The sequence below is a fragment of the Neovison vison genome, chromosome 2, assembly GCF_020171115.1.
Source record: "Neovison vison isolate M4711 chromosome 2, ASM_NN_V1, whole genome shotgun sequence".
NCBI lineage: Eukaryota > Metazoa > Chordata > Mammalia > Carnivora > Mustelidae > Neogale > Neogale vison.
Window position 1 is genome coordinate 178066361 of NC_058092.1, and position 21351 is coordinate 178087711.

At 34.3% G+C, this 21351-nt stretch overlaps 1 protein-coding gene across 5 annotated transcripts in view; it reads right to left on the reverse strand.

Annotated features, from left to right (window-relative positions):
* JMJD1C (jumonji domain containing 1C) overlaps positions 1-21351 on the reverse strand; it is a 315974-nt gene that overhangs the window by 84119 nt on the left and 210504 nt on the right. For 2 of the 5 annotated variants that reach the window (XM_044239615.1, XM_044239611.1), the window contains exon 3: positions 5881-5994. Coding sequence is in view for 1 of the 5 variants with exons in the window: in XM_044239611.1 (XP_044095546.1) it covers positions 5881-5994 (114 nt within the window). In the remaining 4 variants the exon portion in view is untranslated. Of the gene's footprint in view, positions 1-5880; positions 5995-9839; positions 10399-21351 lie in introns of those variants that run through there. The other 3 variants (XM_044239613.1, XM_044239616.1, XM_044239612.1) reach the window with 3 other exon arrangements.

Consider the following 21351-nt stretch of genomic DNA (forward strand, 5'->3'; position numbering starts at 1 on the left):
ATGTCACATAGCTGGCAAATAGCATGGATTTGAAACCATGTCTGCATGAATTGACTTCAAAACACAAGTTCTTAACCATTATGCTATACTGATTCTCTAGAACAAAAGACTCTAGTGAAGACCCAATCAATTAGCTGCTTCTCCTGTATTATAATAATCAGATGCCACTGTTGAGTAGAAAATTTTATTTTCTTGCTTCAAAGCTCCAATGATTCATTTGGCCTACAAATTAAAAAATTCACTTAATAATTGTGCTTAGCAATCCTCTTCCTCTTTCATCTGACCCCATAACACTTACTTATGAGTATGATGTCTCCTATTAAAAGTCAAACCCTCTTCTCTAGCTGATATTCTACGGTTTCCTAATATACCTCCACCGTTCCTCACTGATAATGCTGTCCCCCTCCTGCCAAATGTCTGACTTTACTCTTTCACTTTCATCTCCATTTAAATGAATCCCATTCAAGTTCTACCTTCTTCAACAGAGAAACCATTTCAATCTCTACTAATTTCTCCTTTCTTTGTATTCCTAGTCTTTACTATGTATTTTTGGCTCCTTAAATCAAGTCTATTTTCAAACAGAAGTTCTTGTTCTGAATTATAAAGTACTTGGGAAAAAATAAGTACTGAGACTTAGTATATTAATTTTTTAAACCATTAAGCACCTAGCAGGATGCTGTGCATAGGGAAACCACAGCATTTAAATAACGTTAAATGAATGAAGTCAGTTGGGATGTTTCCAAGGTCAGACATTAAAAATTTTAAGCGTAAGTCAAAGGGAAGTAGAGTCTAAGCATAAAATTTCCATTTAAAGACTCCCTTCTGGGGAAGAATCAAGTGAGTAAACAGTTAGTCAAACACAAATTAAGAGCTCTAACCTCTCTTTCTACTCTGGGCCTGTTTCTCCCTCTCTCAACCACATGGCAAAACTCTCATTCTTGGGGGTTGGCCATGTTGGCGTGTTCCACGCCCATATCCTCAAAGGCATGCTTCCAGTGTTTCTTATAAATTTCTATAAAAGATATCTCTTAATAGAACGTCCAGTTAATATTTTTTAAAAACTCTAATTTCTTTCTTTAAAACAACAACAGTTTGTTGGGTTCTATCTGGAAGTCAATTTATTTTTTTTTTTCTGTTAGTTTATTAAATTGATGGGAAACAGTAATTTGATACCAGAAAGAGAACAAATCTGAGAAGAATTCTGGGACAGAAACATTTACACAGTTGTACTAATAAATCCTGTACCAAGTCAAAATCACATTTCCTCTACAGATATGTAAGTCTTAAAATGATAGATCTACACACAACTGAAGTGAAAATAAAGAAAAGTTTAAAAAATAAAGTTTTTTTTCTCTACCCACTGAAGCAATACTATTATGAAGTTCTTTTTACTTCCATCTATAAACTACTAGTAGTGCCACCATAGTACCCTGGCTTAGAATAAATTTGTTCGTAAAATGAATGACTACCAACAAGATTTTTAAAATTTGTCAGTGGCTCATTTATGTCAAATATTTAATTCAACAAAATAAAACATCTGGCTAGTAACAACCAAGCTAGTAGTTAATTGTTCACTTTGGCTGACAGAGGACTGAATTTTACCTCATTCGCATTATCTCGTCCAGGTTGTGAAGCAATTCCAAAGTCCATAGGACAATAACAAAAATTAAGAAGGAAAAAATACAGGTCTCTGCTACATTCCACTCCCAAACTACTGGTAATTTATAGTAGGCAACCATTTGAGCTACTTTTAGTAAACCAGATGTGTTAAGCAACAACTACCTTAGGGATATTCTGAAATCACAGCCAATAAATTTTTATCATCAATGATGTAAAATCTGTGGGTCAAAAAGGACTGAAACAGGGAAAACAACCTTCTCACTGAGAAATACAGAAATGATAGATATATAATTCTGATTAAGTCCAGATACATCATTCACTGAATATTTTAAGACTCTTCTCTGTGCAAGTCTTTAAGCAACTTTTAGTTCAGGTACTAAGAAAATACTAAGGTTTGCTCCACCTGTTCCCTTTTCCTTCAGCCAGCAATTCACAGCATAGGAGTACTATATCTAATATTTATTAAAGCAGTTCAATGTCTATATTCTATGATGACAGAAACTGTAGAAATAACAGTCTTATCTCTAAAACTTCAATCACTTTATTGTGACCCAGAATGTAAAAGAATCATTCCTTCAGGATGAAGGATGTAGGATGATTCTACCTTATAGTATTGAATATACCTTAATACTACAATGAATTTTAATATATAATAAGATAAGCATAAGGCGTAAGTTTGAACAAACACATTCTGCTTCAAATCTCTAATGGTTTTTTAAACTAGTGCCCTTCATATTATCCCTTAATACATTTAAAAACAAAGAGAATTGTGATCCCTAGAAAATACTGGACTAACAAGCCAGACCAACCCAGATTTGTTGATATGAGTCATGTACAATTTTCAGGTAAGAAATAATCTCTTCTATATCCTCTATGAAGCAACAGACCTGAAAACTGCAGGTGTGTGCATGGCCAGAAGCCAAAACTCAGAACAAGATGATTTCAAAATCATGCTAAAAGTTCAATGTTCATATTTCTATTCTCAAACTGTTTTTATATTAACTTGATCAAAATTTCAAGTTTTAATGAAACAATTTTTAGAAATTTCTGTAATCATCCTCCAAAGAAAAGAAATACCATAAAAATAATAGATATTAAGAAAACTCCAAACTATAAAAGCCATCTTTCAGAATCAGTAACTTGGTTTTTTTCCCTCTTTCTTCCCAGTTGAAAGACACAGTATAATTTGCAGAGTTCCCTCCTACTTCCTCTCTTTTTCCCTTCCCCCTCTACTTCAAAGAAAGTTAACTGCAGCCAGGCATGATCAGGAAATCTAAAAGGAGGAAGCAGAAACTCATTTGTGTGCATGAGGAAGGAAAAAACAGAATTAACAATACCATGCTGCTTCAGTGACCTAATTAATATGCATCGATTATATTATCTGTAAGATGTCAGTTTGGTTTTTCTCCTCATTCAACTTTCTTTCCAAAATACTGAAAACTGTAAAAATGAAGATTGCACCTCAATTTTCCAACTAAAAAAGTGACCAGATCAAGTTTAATACATGGTATTTGATATGCAATGCATTGAAATCAGAGGGAAGTATAGGATTCAAACTAGTGACCTAAAAGTGAAATGATCTGTATTAATCCTGAGTCAATGGTTTCCTATTACCTTAACAATATGATACTATTTGGATATATTAAAAAATAGGGCTGCACAACTTTATTAAGGAAATTTAAGGGAGTATACTACTACAGAACAGCTGAGAACCAGGGAGAAAGATAGTAGGTGGGAATTCTCACTACAAGAACATTTTCTTAAAATCATAGCAAAGCAATTTGTGTGAAATTTTAAAACAAAAGTTATGTGTACCCATCACTCTATACACAAAGGCTATTTCTAAAGAAGGTTTTCCCCCATCACACTTAAGTCTACAAAGGATAATTAACATCTAGATTCAGAAGAAATTGCCTCATGAAATTTAAAGTGAGAAAAACAGGAGCATTTAAAAAATGTGTTCAATTTTCCCCCAGCTCCCTTTGACTTACATAGGGTTACCCTAAAGTTGAGATATGTCAAGACACTATTTACAAAATCTATGCCAGTAACAGCTGCCATGTTTAAGATGCCAAGGAATTTAATGTACTGTTTGGACAAGTGGTTAGAGAAAAGCATTCTGGGATAAAGCCACTCTAATTACATAAACTCTAAAACTGTTTCCTTTATCAAGAATGTAGCTGTATTTCACAAACTCATTTAAATAAGTAAATTTGAAGAACTAGACTGAGCCATCTTAGGTCTCTGGAGTACATTTTCATTCAAAATGTTAAAATAGGTGTCTATCACTTTAAACATATTAGAGAAAATATCCTTATATATTTTTAACTTAATAAGAAACTAAATATATTAAAATACATATTAAAAAGCTCTGTTGTAAAACCAGGTAATTATATTTAAAACTCCTAAGAAACACTAAAATTAAGGTATGCTGGATCCCTAAATCAAGTGCTGTTAGTGTAATTCCTTCTGATTTTCTAGAACTGAGCACTCACATTTGTTAAAGACAATGGTTAAAATGCCAAGAGACTCACTTCACCTTTAGAAGACAGAATATTTTTCAAGCCAGAGATCAACCTGCCCATACTAACTGAGCAACACAAATGGCTTACTAACAAAGACAATTATACAATTCACCAAATCAAGTTTAACACTTTCATTCTTGTGCCTTTATTTTTTAAATAAAATGAGAGAACTACCAGAATCCAAAAGCTTAAAATGTAAACCAAAACAAAACATAAAACCCTATAAAATGTCAGCACATTCTTTCAATCATTATAATTTTAATAGACATGTTGTGGAGTTTTAGGCCACCTGGCAAAAGAGTTTATTTTTAAAAGTAATTTCTACATAATGATTTCACTTCTCTAAATCAAATCCAAGCTGAAACTTACAGAGTGCTGCTAATCACCAACCACAAAATTAAAACATTAAGGGTTGGAAGGTTCCTTTGATTTCACCTAGACTCACCCAGTCTAATCCCACTAAAAGACTGTTAGAAATTAAACAAATTATAATAAGGAAGGCCTATAGTAAGCTAAATGGCATTCACAATTAAAAACAAAACAAAACAAAACCCAAGGGAAAAGCTCTAACACCTCCAATATTAAACTGGGACTTGCTATGAGTTTTAGCTATAAATATTGTAAAGAAAGAACAAAAGCTAACAGTACAAAAACTAGGGCATTTAATGAAATAAGAAAAATAATGTGAAAGGACAAAAGCACATCTATGTAGACTTCAAAATTACATTTAACTCAGGGAACTATCATCTCATTTTAGGAGATCTAACAGAAGAGGCATATAACTGCTCGAATTCCCTAAGTATTATAAGTCCACACAAAATAAATCATTGCTCATTAAGTCAAGCTCTTGTTCTTTCCATGGAAACGATGCCTCTACATTTTAGGAAATGATGCCTCTACATTTATTTTCAGAAAACAGTAACTATTCTGAAATGAAATAGGAGTACTGACTTTCAGCTCCATTACAACAGAAAATAAGTCAAACTATTTTCTCATCCTTTCTTTCAATGTCGTTACCTATTATTTTAAACACTTAAAATAAAAAATGTATGGAAGACATTTAATTCAATCTGAAATCCAAATATACAAAGAAAACAAACTTCTGTGCATTTTTACTTCTACCTTAAAGAATTAACTGATAGAACACTTCACTAGAAATTTAAAATCTCATTTAGCCTACTATTTTTGATGAGTTTCTTCACATGATTTAAATCTAAAAGCCTACTAAAAATGTTTTTCCAAGTAAATGTATTTGTACTTTAATTGCATCTGGGAACTAAAATTTAGAAAATGAACAATTAATGACAATCTAAAGGAAACTCCCCACTTGAATAGAAGAATTACCATTATTGTATGCATACAGTAAACACTAATCTCATTTAATTATATTAATTGACCCAATTCTTAACCTTTAGAGCTAGAGACAAAGATAAATTTATACTAATATCTAACCAGTTATTTCCTAATGATGAACATTATTTATAATGGCAGTTACTTAATTTTGATCACTTGTGTATTCCCAGTGACAAAATGCTGCCAAGTTCATAGAAAGTTCTAAGTACATAAATCTATTCTTGGATAAATTAACCATTTATCCTATCATCAAAATTTATTCAATGAACTGGCTTCCTTGAACACCTACATATTAGCTTGTACTGAATATTTAAAAGAATATCTGAACGTCAGTGAAGTTTAAAGATTAGCTAACTTTTAAAAGCAACCTAAAATTTCTTACCTGGTAGGGTTGAAAGGCACTATCTTCAGTTAAAAAATCCAGTTGTTTATCTACAAGGAATTCTACCGCAGTGATTGAACTAGGTATACTTTTCTCAACCAGGGGTTTGAAAGTCTGGTAAGAGAAAAAAAAATTCATAATGGTTATTTATACATGAAGAGTATATCTGAATACAATGTACAAATGTCATTATCATAAGGACTTTAGAGTACCAATACTTTCATATTATAATCTAAATGCTTTTATTCATAAAATAAAATATTTTATATTAAAAAGAAGTAATCTAGAAGTTGTTTATTTTAAAAAACAAAAAATCACATATACATGTGTATAAAAATTTCTAAGATAATGAGAAACTGCTTCTGAAAAAGTCAACTGGGTAGGAGAGCATATTTACCAACTCATTTTTTAAAAATTACTAAGTCTTAATCTTTATAAAAACAGCAGGTATTGTTCAGTTATTTTTTTTTCTGCTAGCTCATTCACATCAAGGATTTTAAATGATCAGGATGCATCTGGTCTTTTAACTCCACCCCATGTACTACCCGCCCCCGCCCCCGCCCCTGCCCCTGCCCCAAGCACAAATAAAAATCCAGCTGCTTCAGTAAGAGCAGCATGGGGGAAGGGAACAGGAAAAGAGGGAGGTAAGAAGTATTACACAAAAACCACCTCTCAAGTCCAGATCTCTGCTACTTTAAAAATCAAATGAAGAGACAAACCAAAAATGGGGGCTGGGAGGTGGGGATCCATGGCCATTTGATTATTTTAAAGAAGACTCATCTCTTACAAAAGGAGTATACCCAGATCTTGGGGTGGGGTGGGAGTGAGGGAGGCAGAAGGGAAGAGGAAGGAAGGAAACAAAGGTACAATGTATGCAGTTTTTAATTACTGTCACACTTTTGAAGCAGAAGCAACTTGAATAAAATCAAGTGTCACTTCTGGTACTTTGTAAAAACTTAACATAATGGCTTTAGGATAATAAAAGTATCTAAGTTTGGAAAATGGAATTAACAACCAACTTAGTTTATAAATTCCCTGTATAACACGGAGAAATCTTTTCTTGCTACAAGCCAACTTGTGTGATTATTCGGATACAAACTAAAGCTTTTGGCACAGATAGTAAAAATCCTCAGAGAAGATTAAAAGCAATGTGTTTCCCCTCTCTTATATTATGTCTTAAAGAAATCTTAACATCTTGCTAATCACAACTAATATGCACTCTGGGGAAAAACTTCTCAAGATCTTTAGTTCAGAGTGGCTCTTAAGGAGTTAATTTCTGTATTTAAGAAATTCCTTTTAAAGCTTCCGATTCATCCAGGAGTCTACAACTGTTTTTGAAAAAGCTTAAACACATGAGAATAGATAAGTATTTTAAACATGCCTTATTTCTATACCATACCATGAACTTAGAAATCATATCTTATTTCCTAAATTAATATGACTGAAAAAAACTCTTCTTACATCCCCAACTATTTTCGGTATCTATGATTAGAAAATCTAACCATTGTTAAGTTCCTCTCTCTCTAGTCCTAAGGCTAACCTTTCAAATACTACATAATTATCAGGAGTATTCTTATTTGGGTGAGAAATTACATTTTCAAAACAGACATTCCCCCATTACTTAGGTATCTCCTGCAACTACTGCCAACTAGAATTTTCCATTTGCCAAGACTAAATGCCAAAATTATTTCATAAAATCCTATTATTTTACCTAACAAGTGACTAAAGTTTTCAAGATCATTGATCCATTGATCTTTTAGACTTTAAAAGGTCTAACGGTATGTGATCAACATGATATAAGTAATATTTTTCATATTATATATCTGTTTAGTTTTTAGTAAACTAGAAAACACTGGTACGTTTTCAAGAAGATTTGATTTATTCCTTGAAATTTATTCAAATGCTCTATTTATTTTCAAACAGTACCATGTCAGGTCAACTCGTGAAGGTTAACAAAAAAGTCCACAAAAGCTATTATCTAAGTGGCTAAAGGTACAATTAAATTAAGTAGGATTTGAAAAAGAAGTAAACTCCTGTCTGAGTGCCTCTTTCTTACGCAAATAATACAGGTGGTTTGCATTTCCTATGAGACCCAGTCATTTTATAATATGAAAACCATTCTTGTGAAGAAACCCTCTGAGAAACTCTGCTTTTTAAGGTAGGTCAGAATTCTAAGGGTAAATTTTAACAGGTCAACTAATCATAATTTAAATTACTGAGTTAATTTAGTTTCTCAGCTAAAATAAAAAAAATTTTCTCATTTTAAGATAACTAACTGAAAGCCATCGGGAGAATTTACCTATCAGAAATGTTAAATAATTAGTTTAAAAAATGGCTACTTCGGATACAATAATACTTTTAATCATGTACAAATGGAGGTCGAGTATATCAGCCTTCTTAAAATAGTTAATAGGGCCACAACGTGCAAATTTTTAAATGTGCAATTACATTTAAGCTACAAATATGTTCCCAGAAAGTGCTGATAAATACTTTAACAGTACTTGTTAGAGAAATGTTTCAATATGCATTAAACAAACAATCCTGAAAATGTGACTGTTACTATTTTATGGGAAAATTAAAGACAAACAACATATGAAGCTAAGTAGTTAAAACACATTAATGATTTTTTAAAGTGGCAAATCAACGGTATAACAATTATTAGTATCTGAATCCAACTCGAACACATTTTAAAAATAAAAACATAAATATTTAAATAAATGTGAACAGATCCTACAGCTTTTATGATGAATCTGTAGTAAATATTTTATGGGTCTAGGTGTACTGGAATGTAAAGAAACTAGAACTCATGCATAACTAAGTAATTCAAGTCTCTAAAGATATATCATTCTATGAGGAACTTCCACAGCCTAAGGGGAAGCAATGAGCTACCATCTGATGAAAGTCAACGTAGAATATGGCCCTTATCACAAAAAGACTATTATTCCAATGCTGAAAAAAAAGCCTTTGAAAATTCAAATAAAATTATTAATTTAAAATCGAATATTCATAATTAAAAAAAAACTTTTTCAATTTTATTAATGTTATTAAGAGTTCCTTTAAGGTCCTTTGTCTGCCCATACTTTAAAAATAGTATAAAGCCAAAATAAATAGTTGAGAGCCTGCATTTCTAGTAGGGCCTACACCACGCTATAGGAAGAATGCTTAGAACAACTGTATCCTGTTTGGGGCTCCATGCTGCACCACATTCCATTCACATGAGGAAGAGGAGAACAGATGAGCCCTCCTCAAAAAAACATTTTTAAAATAAATCAGCTACAGCTCTCAAACATAACTCAGCTGCTCAAACAAACCATGTTAAAGCTCACATTTAACATTTAACTGAAAATTCATGGAGTTTATGTCTGCAGTCTGAGTTTCTAACAATCTCCACTTAACATTTAACGATTCCTTTTCCAAGTTAAAAAAAAAAAACGCTCATTAACTAAAAAAAGCTGATATAAAATTCACTAAAGGAAAATACTGAAGCAGAAAACTAAGCAACATTTTAGAAGTCAAGGTTTAGTCTATGGGGAAAAAAAAAAGACTGGAGTGACTTGAAAGAACAAAGTCCAAATTCCCACCCAAGCAGGTCTATTGAAAAACACGATACTGTTAGAAAACAAGTTGGGGGTGGGCACTGGAATACACCACACAAAAAATCCCTCACAAATCAAATACCCCACTTCCCTTAAAACACTATGTTCTAAAAACCCTAATCTGAAATATTTCTGCTGTAATACCTTAAACAATTAAACTCTAGTTTTTAATCTTTTTACAGTGTTATGAAATTACTACACACACAATTATCCTTTCTGAACAAATGAAAATAGTTAAAATTTCTTAAAACTATTAACACTAAGGCTAGATCAATAAAAGGCAGCGACCTTAATTCCTAAGGCTGAGAAGTAAAACCAAATGTAAATTAAGACAAAAGAAAAAGGAAGCAGAAAAATACAAACCGTACTTTGTTCTTTAGATTTTAAAGTATCTTTAAATCTCAGAAATCCACGACACAGCTTTAAAGGTCAAGAAGTAGCTGACATTTCCATTTCACTCTTGAGCAGTATTTTTTATCTAGCTTAAATACTTCTTTAGTCTTCAAAAATCACAGGCAAATGGCTCTCAAACCAAGCATTTCTGAGCTCACTTGCAGCGTCGTCATTGTATAGGAAGAAAAGCCAAGACCACAAAACGAAGCAGAGCTGTAACCTAACAAGTCTCCGACGAGCAAATGACGATTTTCTGTCTGCTCTGGCTCAGCCTGGCAGTGATGAGGATTACAACTCGCTCTTTGTCATCAGCACTGTGGTGTTAACGACTAAGAAATCCTGCAGCTGAAGCACTACTGCATCCTCCGATCTGGGTCAGGATAATTTCTCCCGAGGTCGCTTACATAACCAGTGAGATACTCCAAATAGAGAGAACAGCCATCCATCAGCTAGAGAAAGCCTTTCCCACTGTACTCTGTCTGCGTGGAAACACACTGCAGTAGCTTCCAACAGTGCAGACACCCAAATGAGAAAGACTACTTGGCTTAGGGCATACTGAGAGAAGGGAAGAGGCGGTGCTCTGTAAACTGTAACTAATCCCCCGTCACAGGTGCTGATGGAGTCACTTCCAGCACGAGTCACATTACTGGTGATTACTCATTTGGCTGCGGCCATAGAGACTGGCTCATAATTTTAACAACAGACAAAGACAGACTAGTGGTGAGACTGAGACCTCAAGTTTACTGTCTCTTTCAATAAAGCAAATGCAAATACAAAGTTTTTGCTTTTCAGATTTCCCAAGGTAAGAAAGTGCAGAAAACAAATAATACGTAAATATCTCTCAAGTTGGCAAAAATGAAGTTAGAACTTTCAACTACTGAAAATATTTTCTGTGGTTTAAATTCCTTATTTTAAGTTTAATCATTTGTCCTTAAAAATATACTAATATAAAAAAAACTCTGTAAATAAACACTTAAAAGCATTTTTGGAGTAACAGTCCAAATAAAATCAAATGACATAACCACAACACTTTACTCAAAAGAAAAACTGGTGGTATTTATTTTGGCAGATTTAAAAAAATACTCCTGAAACAATTTTATTCTTTAAAAAAAATTAATCTAGACAATTCACAGTTATAAGAATATCTATTATTTGAAATATATATTTTTTGATGTGTTACCTAACGTAGGCTTTTAACTTCTTTCTAACCTCAAGAGTTATGCTGTGCAATATGGTGGCCACTAGTTAGCTACACATGGGTACTGGGCACCTGAAATGAGATTAGTCTACATTTAAATGCATGTTGTATATATAATATACGCACTGAATATGAAAAAAACAATGTTCGATATCTGTAAGTATAAGAAAACATTCACCTATTTTTAAATGTTGTGCATGGTCTTTTATTATAAACATGACCCAATGTAGAAATCTCAATTTTAATGAACCTAAAAATTCATGTTTTTTAAATACCACACACACAACCAATTCATCAAATCATATTAAGAGAAAAACATCCAGACCAGCCCATGCCCTCTCTATTCCTATTCCAGATGTATCAGTTTCATTTCACAGAAAACATCAGGCTAACCAGTGAAAATATATTTTCAACTTAGTATATGATGCACTATATCTACAAAAATCTCAAACTTTTTGTTCAAGGATGAAAGAGATGGATAATGATTATTCTTAAGAATGTTAGTAAGTATAGCTTTAGAACACTGATGGTACTAAAATATAACTTTAGAACAAAATTTTTAAATTTTTTTAAAGATTTTATTTTATTTATTTTTCTTATTTACTTGTCAGAGAGAGAGAGAGAGTACACACAAGCAGGCAGAGTGGCAGGAAGAGGTGGTGAGAGAAGAAGGCTCCCTGCTGAGCAAGAAGGCCGATTCAGAACTCGATCCCAGGACCCCGGGATCATGACCCAAGCTGAAGGCAGCGGCCCAACCAACTGAGCCACCCAGGCGTCCCTAGAATAAAATATTTTTAAAAATAATAACTCAAATGACTATTACATCATACACACCATTTTAATAATTCATTTATAGTTACTTCAGACATGAATGTAAAACATGAAAATAAAAGAATTCACAATGCCATATAATATACAAAAAAGAAAAAAAAACCAACTAGATCAATATGGCAGCTTTAGTTTACCCACAAATAGCAAAGAAACATCAAATGCTTGATGCAGGCTATTCAAGTATGAAACAGCACATTTTTAGTACATTCCACACTACATTTCTACAATTTATTGTCCATTAGAGAATGAGTTTAATATTTCACAGGATTCATCGTACAAGCTCACATAAGTTCGAGTTTGACTATATGATATACATTTAAAAACAGCTGTCTTTGTTCCTCAAGTAGTATCAGTCCCCTATAGAATCTAACAGCAAACAGAACTACACTTAGTTAACAATCTGAATGCCACAGTATTTATATATTCCTAGTGACACAGAATGCAGTAATTTTTTAAAAAATCAAAGTAAGTAATATCAATAAAGGAAAAACATTTTTATTTCATACTGCATCATGATTGAATTAAAATTCTTCTCATTATAAAGAAATACTATACAGAGGCACCTAGGTGGCTCAGTCAGTTAAGTGTCTGCCTTTTAACTCAGGTCATGACCCAGGGTCCTGAGATCAAGTCCTATGGCTGACTTCCTGCACAGTGGGGAGCCGGATCCTCCTTCTCCCTCTGCTACTCCCTCTCCCTCTCCCCCACCCCAACCTTGTGCTTTCTCGCTCTCTCTCTCTCTCAAAATAAAATAAAATAAAATAAATACTATGTAGTCAATTCTTAATGCAAATGAAGGGAGCACAACGATGGAACCAGTTGAAAGCCATAAATATCTTATTTTCATAAATTGCGCTTCACAAATACTTTAAAAATATTTTTAAATATCTTTAAACATATATAAGTGTGTCTTATCTGGTACTCTGGTAAATTTCTAATACAAATAAAAACAGTGAAAAACCAATATAGAGAACCAACTTGGTAGTAAGCATAATAAGTTGCCCAGTTTTTACATCAAGTCTCCTTAATTTTCTCTTCTTACAACTCCTTAAGGATGGTAGATACCACCTTTCAGACAGCATTTTTGCTGCCTGGTGAAATTCTGCACCATTTTGAGAGCAGAATTTTATTACTCTAGATTGGTTGTTCTTAATGGCTTATAACTTAAATGGATTAAGGAGTAAGTAGAATAGTTATTATTAATTTTTCTTTTCTTTCCCTTTTTCTTTCTATAATTTTATGGGGGTTGGGTGAAGGTAGGGAGTAAAAAGTCTTTTCTGGCAGCTAAACCAGGCTAGAGGAAGAGGAAACTACTCCAGTTACTGCCCAGAAATACACATCTCTGACTTCCTTCCTTTTTAGCTGGTTTCTAGGTTACAAGCTGAATAAATCAACAGAGGTGAGAAAGTAAACAGAGGCTAAAAGGAAAGCAACACAGTATGACTAGCTAAAGAAATCTGTTTCTTCCAATAATGTAAGAACATTGCATTGCAATTAAGGGTTAAAATAAATGAGAATTTTGGTTTCATTTATCTTGGGCCATGAAAGAAATAAATTCCTTATCTTTAAAGATATAGAAGCCTAAAGAAACAAGTGGATTTCTCCAAGTATATAGATTTCACACAAAACCAAAGGACTCTAAGTTCAATGGCCTAGCACTGTAAATATTTTTCATAGACATACAGTTAAGAAAAGAAGATGAGTAACAGTAGTCGGAGGACTTCAATGTGATATGGCCGTATGTGAAGGCTAACTAGATTCAGGAAAATATTTTTTCAGTATGCCCTATTGTCCTGTAATCTATGAAAATATACAAACACATAACTACTGTACTGTGGTAATGTCCAAAGGCTTAACTTCTTTACAAAAATGAATCTATAGAGAACCTCCAGGGACTGCAAAGATTGTGTAGCTCTGTCTCCTACTTTCAAAAGACTAAGAGTTCTACAAGGATTTCCAGATGATATGGGCCTACTCTTGTGGATTTTTAAAATTCTCTTCTCTCCTTCAAGCTTGTACCACATTCATTCAACCAACACTATGGTTTGCTTGGGGATACAATGATGGGGAAAAGAGAACCAAATTCCCACCCTAGCATACATCCCACACTTTCAGTAGGAAACAGATAATACAATTACCAGAGAAATGAAAAACTACGCCTTGCTAAGAACTCAGTAATTGGAGAATTAGTGTTCCTTTTCCTCCTTTCTTCACTGTATCTTTGATATCACACCCAGTCATCAGAGGGAGTGTGTGTGGCTTGTGTCTACTCTTTAAAACTTGCAGATTTTAATGATATATAGTTGAGCTAAGAAAAATCACTACTGAGGATACTAAAACAACATAAAAACATTATGCAAATAGACTCTACATTTTTCAATAAGCATATGGCTGAATTCAGTTTCCTTTGTTTTATTTTTTCCTTCTAGGCTTTCTGAATACTAATAAGGCACGTACTCTACTCTAGAGTAGTTCTGAATTTGTCATCTCTATGTCTTCTTTTTCAGAATCTCCCTGATTAACAGACTTCTTTCCTCCCAGTATTATGAGGTACCATTTACTCTTCAGTCATGAAAACTTTGCAGATGCGTACCATTAAGATAACCAACTTTACTTGCTATAAATAAATAATTCCAAACTATATTTTTAGACTTGTATTTTATACAATTATTAGGACATTATCATATATCCCGTCACCACATAAAGCCAAATAGGACTACAATTAAATACTTAACTTTTCCTAAGTTATTTATACTTCTTTCAAAACCACTGTAAGTACTATCACTACTTAGATAGATACCTCAAAATTCATTAATAAAGTGATCATGTTTATTAATTTACTTTGTTTCCCATGCTCATATAATATTCTGAATACCTGATATTTTCCTTTAAAACTAATGATAATGAAAATGTGATTATTCTATAAATTATTCCATAACTTTAATCTGACCTCAATAAAAATACCACTAAGATTTTGGAACTGGAAAAACCAATTTTATGGGGGCGCTTGGGTGGCTGGGTCAGTTAAATGTCTGCCCTCGGTGCAGGACACATTCCCAGGATCCTGGGATCAAACTCCACCATCAGGCTCCTTGCTCAGCAGGAACCTGCATCTCCCTCTCCCTTTCTCTCTCCTTCTGTGTGATCTCTTGCTCAAATGAATTAATTAAAAAAATAATAATTTTATGGATAAGCAAATATAAAAAGGAAAGTTCTGAAAAAAAAAAGAAAAAGAGAAAAAAGGGGAAAAAATGATAGGGAACTAGCCCAACAGATACTACATTTCAATGCTCCAATTAATACAACAGTGTGAAACTGGAGTATGAATCAGTAGTCATCAGTGGATAGTTTAGAAAGTCCCTAAATAACATCACATAAGTATGAGCATTTAGTGTAAGATAAAGGTGGATTTTCATATCATGGGGGGGGGAAGAGAATGAGAAAAAACTGAGTAAAAAAAGGGAAATGGAACTTTAGAGAGTAATAATTTAATTTTTGCAGATGAAGAAATCAACAAAGAGAATAAGTGACTGAATTTTCTTGCCCAAAATCTTGTTTATAGAAGCCCTGGGACTAGAACCTGGATTTCCAAATTCATAGCTGAATGATTTTTACATTCTAGGATGGTGTGAAAGAACTGTATTGCTTTCATGCTTGTTGGCATGAAGTGGCAAAGAGCAAAGTGTTTTGCCATCTGCTGAATAAAACTTTAAACTTTGAGCATAAAAATGGAGGAAAGTGAAACCAGTCTAGAACAAATTACAAAATCATATACCTGATGAAAAAAGGGTAAAACATAATAATTTATGTATTTTAAATATGCTTTAATAACACTTATGTCACCTTTCAGAAAGAAGAAATAAGCAGGATTAGGAAAAAAAGCAACTCAACATGAAAGGGTTTTTAAGATTGTGTTCGTAGGGCGCCTGGGTGGCTCAGTGGGTTAAGCCGCTGCCTTCAGCTCAGGTCATGATCTCAGGGTCCTGGGATCGAGGCCCGCATCGGGCTCTCTGCTCAGCAGGGAGCCTGCTTCCTCCTCTCTCTCTGCCTGCCTCTCTGCCTGCTTGTGATCTCTCTCTGTCAAATAAATAAATAAAATCTTAAAAAAAAAAAAAAAAGATTTCTTTCATAAAAAAAAAAAAAAAAATTGTGTTCGTAAAAAGAACACTTGGGAAGATGATGAACCATTAATGGCTAAACAGTAAATTAAAAATTAACTCCTATTTTGTTGTTATTTCTTTTTTTTTAAAGATATTATTTAATTTGACAGAGATCACAAGTAGGCAGAGAGGCAGGAAGAGAGAAACAGGGGGAAGCAGGCTTCCTGCTGAGCAGAGAGCCCAATGTGGGCTCCATCCCAGGACCCCGGGATCCTGACCCAAGCCAAAGGCAGAGGCTTTAACCCACTGAGCCACCCAGGCGCCCGTTATTGTTATTTCTGTCAAGGAAATTATTTTTAATATGGCAAGTGCAAACTAGAGATTAAAAATAAACTAAACCATAAAGGATAGTAGAGTATCTTTTTTAAGAAATCAAATTAGTTTTCCTTATAAATAACATAATTAGGGATAATTTGGAAAATGAAAGAAAGGGGTACATAGAATCCCCTAGTTTTAACAGTTTACTTAGCCAGTTCAGAACTAACTGAGTGGCTCAGTCAGTTAAGTGTCTGCCTTCACCCTTTGGCTCAGGTCATGACCTCAACATTCTGGGATCCAGCCTCCCATCAGACTTCCTGCTTGGCAGAGAGTCGGCTTCTCCCTCTTTCTCTGCCCTCCTTCCCCCTCTTGCTTGTGCTGTCTAAAATAAATAAATAAAATCTTAAAAAAAAAAAAAAAGGCAATTAGTCTTTTAGCGCCCCTTTTTTCACAAGCATATTTGTTACCAAGTTTCAAGACACAATGTAAATTGAGCAGCTTATAAATTGTATCTTGAAACTCATTTTATTATATTGCCATTATTTTAAATAACTACCTAATAAAAACTTAATCAAGTAAATGTGCAATGAATTTTATTATGCATTTTCTTAGAGTTGGATATTTAGACTTTTCACTGTTCCATTATTACAAAAAACAGGAACATCGTCATGCTTTTATTAACTAAAAACACAAGTTTAGATGGGTTCAAATAAATTACATGTTAGCATATTAACTTGATAGATATAAACTCAGAGCCATTACAGATAGTCTCTGAAAAAACCAATCAAGGAATTATCAAAATGTTACAGATAGGCATCTATTGATATTTATAAAGGACGAAAGGGGCAATTCAGAAACAAATTTCATGCTAGTAAACTTGAACTCCAGCAAAACTCCAAGATGGATAATTAGAATCATGAAAAAACTAATACACAGTGATTACTAAGAGCCAGATATACTTATTTAGAGTAATTTGTCTTTTTTTTTAAGATTGTATTTATTTATTCATTTATTTTTTTTTAAGATTTTATTTATTTATTTGACAGGGAGAGAGAGATCACAAGTGGGCAGAGAGGCAGGCAGAGGGAGGGGGAAGCAGGCTCCCTGCTGAGCAGAGAGCCCTATGCGGGGCTCAATCCCAGGACCCTGGGATCATGACTTGAGTGGAAGGCAGAGGTTTAACCCACTGAGCCACCCAGGTGCCCCAAGAGAGTAATTTGTCTTTTAATAAAGTCAAAGGTTACTTTATCAAGACAACCTGCAATAGGAAAGTCAATGAAATATGCACTGGATGACAGTTTTTTTTTTTTTTTAAAGATTTTATTTATTTATTTGACAGACAGAGATCACAAGCAGACAGAGAGGCAGGCAGAGAGAGGGAGAGGAGGAAGCAGGCTCCCTGCAGAGCAGAGAGCCCGATGCGGGACTCGATCCCAGGACCCCGAGATCATGACCCGAGCCGAAGGCAGCGGCTTAACCCACTGAGCCACCCAGGCGCTCCAGGATGACAGTTTTTGATACATGTGAAGCTGGTTAAAGAAATGCTGAATAACCTACAAATAAACCTACACATTTAACCTGTACCTGTACTGTTTCTAAGTTTCATCTTTTGTCTTATACACTACCACACAAAAGCCATCTTTATTTAAAAATTAACAAATGACAGAATAATTCAAAAAGAGAGGCAATAGGGGCGCCTGGGTGGCTCAGTGGGTTAAAGCCTCTGCCTTCCACTCAGGTCATGATCCCAGGATCCTGTGATCAAGCCCCGAATCGGGCTCTCTGCTCAGCAGGGAGCCTGGTTCCTCCTCTCTCTCTCTCTGCCTGCCTCTCCACCTACTTGAGATCTGTCTAATAAATAAATAAATCTTTTTAAAAAAAAAAAAAAGAGAGAGAGAGAGAGAGAAAGAGGCAATAGTCCCTCGATATCTTGCACTGGTCATACTATCTCTGAGTATCTTGTTCAATTTGGGGAACCATAATATGAGAAATAATTACAAACTGAGATGTGTCAAAGACATTTAAAAATCATGCATTCTGGGGCGCCTGGGTGGCTCAGTGGGTTAAGCCGCTGCCTTCGGCTCAGGTCATGATCTCAGAGTCCTGGGATCGAGTCCCGCATCGGGCTCTCTGCTCAGCAGGGAGCCTGCTTCCTCCTCTCTCTCTCTCTGCCTGCCTCTCTGCCTGCTTGTGGTCTCTCTCTGTCAAATAAATAAATAAAATCTTTAAAAAAAAAAAAAATCATGCATTCTTAGGACCATTTAAAGGAATGGAGAATGTCTTATCTGGAGAAGAAGAGAAAGATAAATAATTATTTACAATTATTTAAGGTGTTGGATAATTTGGAAAGGAAGGACCTTGTAAGTAAAATTTCAAAGGCCAATTCTAGCTCAGCACAAAGAATTTTTGTGGCTCAGTGGTTTGGGCCTCTGCCTTCGGCTCGGGTCCTGATCTCAGGGTCCTGGGATCGGGCCCCGTGTCGGGCTCTCTGCTTGGCGGGGAGCCTGCTTCCTCCTCTCTCTCTGCCTGCCTCTCTGCCTACTTGTGATCTCTCTCTATCAAATAAATAAATAAATAAATAAAATTTTAAGAAAAATTTTTTTTAAGATTTTATTTATTTATTTGACAGAGACAGAGAGAGAGGGAGCACAAGCAGGGGGAGTGGGAGAGGGAAAAGCAGGCTTCCCCCTGAGCAAGGAGCCCGATGTGGGCCTTGATCCCAGGACCCTGGGATCATGACCTGAGCTGAAGGCAGCCGCTTAACGACTGAGCCACCCAGGCGCCTGAATTAAAAAATTTATAATAGTTAAACATTAGCATGCCAAGGCTGATTTACTCATGTAGTGTGAGCTTCCAATAAATAGAAGCAATTCAGAAAAATCTGGACGAACATTTGACAAGTCTGTCATTGAAGGATCCCATTTCTGGCTTTGGAAAGGAGTAATTTATAAAATATTAAAGATTCTTGGGGTGCCTGGGTGGCTCAGTGGGTTAAAACCTCTGCCTTCGGCTCAGGTCATGATCCCAGGGTCCTGGGATTGAGCCCCACTTCGGCTCTCTCCTGGGCAGGGAGCCTGCTTCCCCCTCTCTCTCTCTGCCTGCCTCTCTGCCTACTTGTGATCTCTGTCTGTCAAATAAATAAATAAATAAAATCTTAAAAAAATATATTAAAGATCCTTTCAAATTCTAAGACTCTAATACTGTCTTCTTTAAGCCATTTACTTCATGTTCATGACCAAAGTTAAGATAAGGAAGATCAAATCAAACTTTTCAAAAACACTGCTTCTACTTTTGCATATGTGAAAGCATAAAATGAATCCTGCTGAATGTTCACGTATTATTCAGATAAGGTGGCAGAATTAAAAGTAAAGAGTAACTTCTCCCATATCAGAATAAATTAAGTTAACCAAGGTTTGTACCATTGGGTAGAACTAAAACTACATGGGAGAATTCTGTGATATGGTATTTCTGTAGTCCATGGATCCTTTATCTTTTATGGTAAAAAAGCAATGTAATTTTGTGGGAATGAGAAATATTACAAATTATATCAACCCAACCATAAATCCAAAGCATGTCTTAAAAGGATAATGAAATCACAGAAGAAATTCAAAGTTAAGCTAAAAGAAAATATGCCTTATAGTCTTGAGCCTGACAAGCATACCATCCTCAGAAAGCTTTTAAGGTATACACGCTAATATGTTTGCATATAACTGATTTTGTTGAATTTTTGTTCTAAAGCTAATTTTAAAATGTGTATTTTCCAATTTTTCTTAATCATTTCACTGTACTTTTGGAAACTTGAAGAAAATATCTATTTCTTTACTGGTTTTGTTCATTTCCGTCTGGCAAACATCTGTTTCTTGTGCAGCAGAAGTTAACAAGGCTCTACAATTATTTTCCCATTAACTCCTTGTTTGTCAAAAACTCTGAGGATGTCAGCAACAATCTGGAAGCTGAATTTTTCAATTAATGGGGGATTCACAATTTCCATTAAGTATAATATTATTTTACTCATTTAAAAAATTAACGCTTTTTAGGCAGTGATGATCATGTATGCTAAGTACCATTTAGATTCTTAGATTCAAAATATGGTTAATATCAAAATTATCCAAGTTTCAGCCATACTTCTTTAATTATTATTAATTTATGCCAACATTTTGACAGTCATGGTATATCAAAATACTGCAATGCAAATCAAAAAAACTAAAATGAAAGAGAAAACTTTACATAAAGACTTTCATACTGAAGTGTTTTCTTTCAATTATCAACAAATTAATGATTCCTTAAAATGAACTTTTCTTCTTTTATGACATGTATAACTGAAGTTGTATTATGTGCTGACTTTGGCAGCTCTAAAATTGGAACAAAAGTTGTATCGCAAACAAGTACAGAGAAGATGTAATCTCATGTCAATAACTACTAATATTAATTCAATACACCTCCTTTAAACAAAGTCCGTCCTCTCTAAAGCTCTAAGTTTCCTTAATTCAGGTCAGCTCCTATTTCACTGAGGACTCTCCTCTAAAGGATGAGGCAACAAAAAAATCCCAAGACTAACTGGGAAGAAAATGTTGAGGTCCAGTAATGATGCCCAGAAGCCTTGCTTAAGTCTATGTCTGTAGAGAGATGAAAAGTTTCAAAATTAGACTCTTCATGGATAATCAAGATTCCTTCCAGGATCTTAGCTTCCTTCAAAGTTTCAGACAGACTGGAAGCAGTCTGAGTAAACAAACTTCTTTGGGACTCCTGTGGATTTAGTAGTGCTTTATAGCTTTTCAAACAGTTGCTTTTTCGTTGTGATTTGAAAGCTTCCCTGCATTGATAACCTGACCACTTCCTATGGAGATTTTTATAGTAGAACAAGTTTTCCTAATTTTAGCATTCTTTAGGATTATATTTCTTGCTTCCCATCATATTGGGTCAATTTATATTTTAATGTTTTAACTTTGAACTTTATCCTACTTGACCTTGGAGAACACGAGCATACTTTATTTTTATTTTTTTAAAAGATTTTATTTATTTAATTGAGAGAGAG